The sequence below is a fragment of the Salmo salar genome, chromosome 16 (assembly GCF_965601325.2).
Source record: "Salmo salar chromosome 16, fSalSal1, whole genome shotgun sequence".
Classification (NCBI taxonomy): Eukaryota; Metazoa; Chordata; class Actinopteri; order Salmoniformes; family Salmonidae; genus Salmo; species Salmo salar.
Genome location: NC_138306.1, coordinates 76,865,288 through 76,874,591, shown reverse-complemented (window position 1 = coordinate 76,874,591; position 9,304 = coordinate 76,865,288). Strand labels below are relative to the sequence as shown.

General features: G+C 48.2%; 1 protein-coding gene across 5 annotated transcripts in view; it reads right to left on the bottom strand.

The window, feature by feature from the left end:
* Nucleotides 1–742: 742 nt before the first annotated feature.
* The window catches only part of runx1 (RUNX family transcription factor 1), a 47,839-nt gene continuing 39,277 nt past the window's right edge, over nt 743–9,304 (bottom strand). For 3 of the 5 annotated variants that reach the window (XM_045697855.2, XM_045697856.2, XM_045697858.2), the window contains 4 exons: nt 9,024–9,128; nt 7,631–7,831; nt 2,374–2,520; nt 743–2,248 (listed from right to left, as the gene is read on the bottom strand). In XM_045697855.2, coding sequence (XP_045553811.1) covers nt 1,740–2,248; nt 2,374–2,520; nt 7,631–7,831; nt 9,024–9,128 — 962 coding nt within the window. In that variant the 3' untranslated portion in view covers nt 743–1,739. The remainder of the gene's footprint in view (nt 2,249–2,373; nt 2,521–7,630; nt 7,832–9,023; nt 9,129–9,304) is intronic. The other 2 variants (XM_082962963.1, XM_045697860.2) reach the window with 1 other exon arrangement.

Below are 9,304 nucleotides of genomic sequence, written 5' to 3'. Positions count from 1 at the left end.
CCACCGCTAACTAGCTAGCCATTTCACATCGGTTACACTTGGAACACATAATAAATACCTAGATGAACTCCTTGGTTTTGGATAATAAATATCATAGGCTATATTATAGACTTACTGTGAATAGTGGTGTATTATAGTATCATAGACTGTGTTTCTGTGTCTCTCCCACCCCACTGCCCTCTTCTCCTGGAGACTGTGGTTTTATGGGCCTTGGCTTGAGTCCTGGAGAAGGATTATAACACAGACCTAACAGCCACGCTCTGTGTACCCACTGTCTGGACAGGTTCGCCTTTATTTAGCTATCCGTTTGTGTGTGCGTCTGTGGGTTATTTAGCCGAGAGAGAGAGAGAGAGAGAGAGAGAGAGAGACCATATCTGTGTGTATTTACAGTACATTTAAGAAGTCTTTGTGAGTGTCTGTGTACGCACCCATATCAGTGTGTATTTTAGTGAAGTGTGCGTTTGTCTTTCTGGAAACGTAGAGTGGCAGAGAGGGCAGGCCAGGGCTTGTCTGGTTGCCTGTGTAAATTCTTCCAGGGTCAGGAATAGCATAAGGCTGTGTGTGTGTGCTTAGGAGGGGGGTGAATGTTGGCACAGATTCCAGTGCCAACAAGTCCCTTTCCCTTCAGCCCAATATGAGAGAGGGAAAGGGAGGGAAAGGGAGGGAAAGGGAGGGAAAGAGAGGGAAAGGGAGGGAAAGGGAGAGAGAGAGATTGAGACAGAGAGTGGGAGAGAGATTTAGAGAAAATACAAAAAGACTGGTTTTATTTTCTTTACAACAATATTTATATTCATAAAGTAAAACAAAATGTGAGAAAAGGCGTATTTGATGTTGCTTTGACATACCTGTGTGGGAGGCAATGATGTCATCAAACATGGACAATGTCGTCATTTACATTTAAAGACTATTTACAAATATGAGGTGAATCATGTGGCAATGTAGGCCTTATCTGTTCCTTCACACACACACACACACACACACACACACACACACACACACACACACACACACACACACACACACACACACACACACACACACACACACACACACACACACACACACACACCGTACAACCAAAAAGGTATTGTAAGATAATAAATTAAGGAATCATAAAGCAAACGACCTGTTACAGTTTGGTGTGACAGTACAATGTCCATAAGCACTGAACTGGGTACAGCATTCCCTGTAAATTCCTACCCTTAACCATTGTGAATCGACTAACAGTGCTGATTGTAGATCAGTGCAGACAATATCACGGCCATAAACCAATACAAACATGACAGAACAGACACAGATCTTGGCTGGCCATCATTTACATTAACAGCACTCTCTCCATTTTGAACGAGGGGAGAGGGGGATAAGGGAGGAGAGGGGGATAAGGGAGGAGAGGGGGATAAGGGAGGAGAGGGGGCGGAAGTACAAGGGGAGGTGAGATAGGAGGGGAGTGCCTGTGGCACACAAAAAAATCACCCATTGTATTTTTGGCCACGAGTAATTCATAATACCAACAACAATCATAACCATGGCAAACAATCCTTTTATAAAACAAAGCTGAATTATTTTCAGTTCAGTGCTGCTGCATGCTCCTCGGTGTAAAATGGCACCCTGTTTCTGTTCCTTCCTCAATTTGTTCCTTGATCATTCTAATGATCCAATAGGAACGCTCCGTGAAAGCCCCTTCTCCACTCCAATTAGCCAGCAAGTCCGTCAATCATTTGTCAACCCCGCTGCCGTGCTCAATATGGCCGCCATACGGCCTCGGGTACCATATTGGTAGGGGAGCTACTGTGACTTCCCTCCGCTTCCACCCCCACCCCTTCGCTCTGATTTGGCAAAGACGGGTGCAGGAGGGAGGAGCCTGTGGATGCGTTGGTGCAGGGAGGGAATATCCTCGGAGGAGACCGCTCCCCGCCTCCCCCCGCCATCATGGAGAATTGGTAGGACCCAGCGGCCGTGCTATAATACAGGTGGTAGGGAGAGGAACCGGCCTGGAACGGTCCACCTTGGCCCTGGGGGGCGTTTGTGGGGTAGGGCGGGGGGAGGTAGGTGTGGTAGCGCCCAGCAGGGGTGGTTGCCATGGTGAGTCCGATGGTGCCGTTGGATACAGGGGTAGGGGTGTATGTGAACGCCCCAGTAGGGTAGTGCATGCGCGGGTCAGGGTAGCGGCTGTCAGGGAGCGAGGCCAGGGAGGAGAACGGGCGATCCAGGGACATACGGGGGTCGCTGAAGGCTGTGAGGTCAGGGCCTGTAGGGAGAGAGGTCAGGGGTTAGAGGTTAGAGTGGAAGCAGGAAGTGAATGAGAGAGACCGATGACTGTCAGAGAACACTACGGGTCAGTCGGCAGTGGGTGAATGAGTGTTTGTGTGTTACCTGAGAGGCGGCTGGACAGATCACTGAGGGAGGAGCGGCTGGGTGAGATGGGCGTGGTTGAGTGGACGGTGGGTGTGGTTATCTGACCCAGGTAGGGGTAGGACTGCTCATAGGACCACGACGGAGATGTCTGCATCTGCCTAGAGTCTGAGAGATTAGAATAGAACAGATACTTTATTCATTCATTTCATTACAATGGAAATATGTCTTCTGCCTATCCCACCACCCACAGACACACACGTTGAGAGAGGGTTACACACACACACACACACACACACACACACACACACACACGCCGGAGGTTGTTTCACTCCAGCATCTGCTGAACAGGTAGAAACTGAAACATTACAGATGTATATACTGGATGTGATTGAAGAGAGATGTGAGTGAAGTAGTTTTATGTGAGTGTATAAAACTCTCAACACCTTTACTCACTACATCACTCACTACACTTTCACTCACTACACCTTCACTCACTACACCTTTACTCATTACACCTTTACCCACTACATCACTCACTACACCTTCACTCATTACAACTTTACCCACTACATCACTCACTACACTTTCACTCACTACACCTTCACTCATTACACCTTTACCCACTACATCACTCACTACACCTTCACTCACTACACCTTTACTCATTACACCTTTACCCACTACATCACTCACTACACCTTCACTCACTACACCTTTACTCATTACACCTTTACCAACTACATCACTCACTACACCTTCACTCACTACACCTTTACTCATTACACCTTTACCCACTACATCACTCACTACACCTTCACTCACTACACCTTTACTCATTACACCTTTACCCACTACATCACTCACTACACCTTCACTCACTACACCTTTACTCACTACACCTTTACTCACTACATCTTTACTCACTACATCACTCACTACACCTTTACTCATTACACCTTTACCCACTACATCACTCACTACACCTTCACTCACTACACCTTTACCCACTACATCACTCACTACACCTTCACTCACTACACCTTTACTCATTACACATTTACCCACTACATCACTCACTACACCTTCACTCACTACACCTTCACTCACTACACCTTTACTCACTACACCTTCACTCACTACACCTTCACTCACTACACCTTTACTCATTACACCTTTACCCACTACATCACTCACTACACCTTCACTCACTACCCTACCCCTCTCACTCACTACACCTTCACTCACTACACCTTTACTCACTACCCTCTCACTCACTACACCTTCACTCACTACACCTTCACTCACTACACCTTTACTCACTACACCTTCACTCACTACCCTCACTCACTACACCTTACTCATTACACCTTACCCACTACATCACTCACTACACCTTCCTCACCTCACTCACACCCTTCCTCACCTCCACTACACCACTCACTACACCTTTACTCACTACACCTCCTCCCTACTCACTACACCTTTACTCACTACATCACTCACTACACCTTTACTCATTACACCTTTACCCACTACATCACTCACTACACCTTTACTCACTACACCTTTACTCACTACATCACTCACTACACCTTTACTCACTACACCTTTACTCACTACACCTTCACTCACTACTTCACTCACTACACATTTACTCACTACACCTTTACTCACTACACCTTTACTCACTACATCACTCACTACACCTTTACTCATTACACCTTTACCCACTACATCACTCACTACACCTTTACTCACTACACCTTTACTCACTACATCACCCACTACACCTTTACTCACTACACCTTTACTCACTACACCTTTACCCACTACATCACTCACTACACCTTCACTCACTACACCTTTACTCATTACACTTTTACCCACTACATCACTCACTACACCTTTACTCACTACACCTTCACTCACTACACCTTTACTCACTACACCTTTACTCATTACACCTTTACCCACTACATCACTCACTACACCTTTACCCACTACACCTTTACTCACTACACCTTCACTCACTACTTCACTCACTACACCTTTACTCACTACACCTTTACTCACTACACCACTCACCTCACCTTTACTCACTACACCTTTACTCACTACATCACTCACCTCACCTTTACTCACTACACCTTTACTCACTACACCACTCACCTCACCTTTACTCACTACACCTTTACTCATTACACCTTTACTCACTACATCACGCACTACACCATCATTTACTACACCTTTACTCACCACACCATCACTCACTACACCATCACTCACTACACCTTCACTCAGTACACCTACACTCACTACACCATCACTCACTACACCACCACTCACTACATCACTCACTACACCACCACTCACTAGACTAGACCATCACTCACTACACCACTCACTCACTACACCATCACTCACTACACCATTCACTACACCTTCACTCACTACACCATCACTAACTACACCATCACTCACTACATCACTCAGTAGACCTTCACTCACTACACCACTCAGTACACCACTACTCACTACACCATCACTCACTACACCACTCAGTACACCACTACTCACTACACCTGGGCTGAGCTGGGAGGCAGAGAATAGAGAAGAAGTAAATAGTAAAAGATCATGGACATGATGATGGACAGAAGGATAAAGAGAGACATGGAGTGAGTGGGAAGAGTGGAGGAGAGAGGAAGGGAGAGGAAGAGGGAATGAAGAAGAGAAAGATGGAGAGAGAGATGGAGTGAGTGGGAAGAGTGGAGGAGAGAGGAAGGGAGAGGAAGAGGGAATAAAGAAGAGAAAGATGGAGAGAGAGATGGTCAGATGGAGACAGAGAGAGGAAGTGATTAGCCCAGTGAGGGGGCGTAGGAAGGGGGGGTTGTGTGTGTGTGCTTTTAGGCAGCCGGTTCTTTTCCCTGTGGTCCAATAAATGCCAGTGATCGCCCGCAGACTTGCAGACAAGAGTGTGTATGTGTATGTATGTGTGTGTGTCCCCCACATACTCTGCAGACAGAGAGGGGAAGCAAATTGCACACAGCAGCCAAGACGTCAATGGCCTTTTTAAGTGCAGCCAGCTCCCCCAAGAACAAAACACTGAGGCCTAGGCCCAGTGCCAAGACCCCCTCCTTTCTTGGCTCCCCTCCCCAGGCTTCGGAGCTCTGATCTGGGGCAGGAGTCACACATGGCTGGGTGGGTGGCTGGAGGCGGGCCTGTGTATCCGGGGCTGCTGCTGCTGCGGTTCATTCATTTTTACTGCATTCCCTCACACATGTAGACATATGCACAGTCACTCGCCTACATGCATACGGTAAGCTTTACACACACACACGCGCACACACACACACACACACACACACAGACTGAAAAATGAATTATGATTTTACTCTCTCACCGTCTCTTGTTCTATAGTTTTACAAAGATACCGAGAGCGTCCCATTTGGACTAATCTCTCGTGGACAGATGCTCGTAACATAACAGGTAGTAGCATCTGCTAACAGACTGATCATTTGGACAAATCCCGATTTCGCATGTTTGCATCTTTCAAATGTCATTTCGGAATGGGAGGGGACATTTGGCTGATAGGCCCGAAGGCGACTGAGAGTTTCCGTCTTGGGGGTGGAGACTTCTCTAGTCTCGTTAGTTCATTTTCTATGTGACCCCCCAGAACTTCATTAGAGCATCTGACGCAATAGCGTTTTATTTCTGGATGTCCAAGATTACATTTTGACAGATAGGACGAATGGCAGTGGTCAGGTGGCCTCAGCTGGCACACACTGGATGGAGAGAACACACTCCTACACACACACACACACACACACACACATACCCACCCACTCACACACTGACACACACAAAGCCCATAGCCTCAGGACAGACCCCACACTGACTGCATGCCAACCCACTCTGGTTGGCACGCCACATACTGACAACCATACTGGACACACACACACACACACACACACACACACACACACACACACACACACACACACACACACACACACACACACACACACACAGCTGCCTCTGACACACACATACACCCAGCCTATGGCCCCAGCTGCCTCAGATTTTCACAGATATGAAAAGAGAAGTAGGAGGGAAAGAGAGAGAGAAAGAGGGAGGAGGGAGGGAAAGAGAGGGAGGGAGGGAAAGAGAGAGGTCTTGAATGACTTAATAACGGTTTCCGCTGGCAGTGCTCCTGTTGCTATTTTTGTGGCCTCAGGATCAGAGAGACATACCAGACAGGAAGGACTGGGGCCTTTCCCTCTCTTTCTGACTCCCCTCCTTCTATCCATCCATCCTTATCCCTCTGTTTCTCTCTCGCGTCTCATGTATCTTTTGGGGTATTTCATCTCTCACTTCGTCTTTCCATCTCTCTTTACCTCCCTCCTCTTTCTCCATCTCTCCATACACCCATCTCTGATTCCATCTCCATCTCGTGTCTTTTGTTGACATCACTTTTCGAGACAAAGCTAATTCTTGTCAATGTCAATATTTTGCTGGTCTCTTACGTGTAATGTGAATGACTCCCTTATATAGTGTATTGCACAGGAGGCTGGTGGCACCTTAATTGGGGAGGACGGGCTCGTGGTAATGGCTGGAGTGGAATGGTATCAAATACATCAAACACATGGTTTCCATGTGTTTGATGTCATTCCATTTGCTCCGTTCCAGCCATTATTATGAGCCGTCCTCCCCTCAGCAGCCTCCACTGGAGTATTGCGTGTTTAGATTTTAAATGAGGGGTTTTTCACACACTTCTACTTCCTGTCAGCTGACTCTCACTTCCTCCTCTCCTCCCTGGCCTGCTTCCTCACTACAACTGTCTACATATACTGGCCAACACACACACACACACACACACACACACACACACACACACACACACACACACACACACACACACACACACACACACACACACACACACACACACACACACACACAGACATACACACACAACACTTCTGGAGAAGAGGAACAGAAACTGCGGGCGTGTGTGTCAGAGGCTCTAGTGCCACACGTTAACCGCAATAGGATTGGCTAAAACCACTAAAAAGGAAGTACTGGTATTTCCAAACCCAGAGTTAAAGAAAATACGGCTTCGAGAAATTGGGCTTCTTCTCTCCTGCTCTCTTACACATTGTTTGAGTGTTGTTTGCTATGTATGTGGAGGCATAATGCAGTGATTTCACTGTGTGATGACAGTTAGCATGTAGCCTGTGCACCGTGGGTGTATGTGGTACCACGAGAGAAGACTCACCTGGTATCTGTGTGTGGTGTGTGGGGTTGCTGAACTGGGCCGGGTTCAGGGCGGGCCGGGGATTGGGAGTGGGGGCGTGGTGGTGATGATGGTGAGGGGGCGTGACCCTCATGGTGCTCCGCCTTAGCTGCTCCAGCTCACTCAGACGCTCGGAGAAGGCCAATGCTCCCGTCTTCACATCCTCCAGCTTCTGTCTGTGGCCTACACACACACAGGCAGAAACGCACACACTCTCCATCAATCAATCAATCTCTCTGCCTGTCTGTCTGCCTGTCTGTCTGCCTGTCTGTCTGCCTGTCTGTCTGCCTGTCTGCCTGTCTGTCTGCCTGTTTGTTAACATGTTTTTCTTTCTTATTTTTCTTTAGTTTGAGGTCTCAGTTCTAATTACAATATGAGATTTTTCCCTATTTGGTTTCATGTTGAGTGATATGAGGGGCCAGACTGAAAGGACATAATGATGAAGAGAGTCCTCATCAGACCACAACAAGACACAGCGAGGGAGGGAGGGAGGGAGGGGGAGAGGGAGGGAGGGAGGGAGAGAGAGAGAGAGAGGGGGGGGGGGGGGGAGGGAGAGCGGGAGGGAGAGAGAGAGAGAAAAGACCAAAAGAGAGAGAGACAAAAGAGGGAGAGAGAGATTGACAGAGGAAGAAAACGGAGACAGAAAGTATCCAGCCAGCTAGCCAGCCTCAGCTGTGAAAAACCATCACTTGTCTTCACATTCCCACCCACACACACACACACACACACACACACACACACACACACACACACACACACACACACACACACACACACACACACACACACACACACACACACCACACACGACTGGCGCACTGGGAGGAAGTGGTGCTGTAACTGGAGCCTGTGTCTTAGCCCTTTGAAGCGCTGGCCAGAACCCAGAGTCGGCCAGACCCTCCACACACACACACACACACACACACACACACACACACACACACACACCACACACACACACACACACACACACCCCCCCCCCCTTGAGCCAGCCAGCCAGCCAGACCCTGGATCGTTGCACGGCGCCCAACACCAGATTCCCGACCAGAATAACGGACCATCAGGGAATAGTCCCGTTAACAACCACGAGACAGAGGTGTGATGAGTCTTCCAATCAGCACCCTCCCAGAACTACAACCCAGAACTAATGCAACTACAAATCCCATACCACTCTAACGGTGATTATGATCATGATAATGTAATAACAACTTGGATAATAATGATGAGGATAACTATGCTTAGGATGCGTTGTCTTCCATTGTCTTGGTGCAATCCTACGCTGACGCTCATCCTTCAACCGACGGAGTCATGTGACGTTGATGGTGATAAGTGCGATGATGATGATGATGATGAAGAGGATGGAGGTGGTACTCACGGCGTGGTTCTCTGGGCCCGTCCACGGTGATCTTGATGGCTCTCTGGTAGGTGGCCACCTGGGGAGGGTTGGTGAACACCGTGATGGTCAGAGTGAAACTCTTCCCTGGAGGAGGACAGGAAGAGAGGGTGAAAATATGTTTTAATGTGATCATCTACACAGAAAACCTCTTGTGTCTCACAACAACCGCTGACATGGGCCTCTATTTCCCCTGCCTACCCCTCCCTCTTCCCCCATGTTGGTCTGCACCTTCCTGGAGCATGCACTCCCTCTCCCTCTCT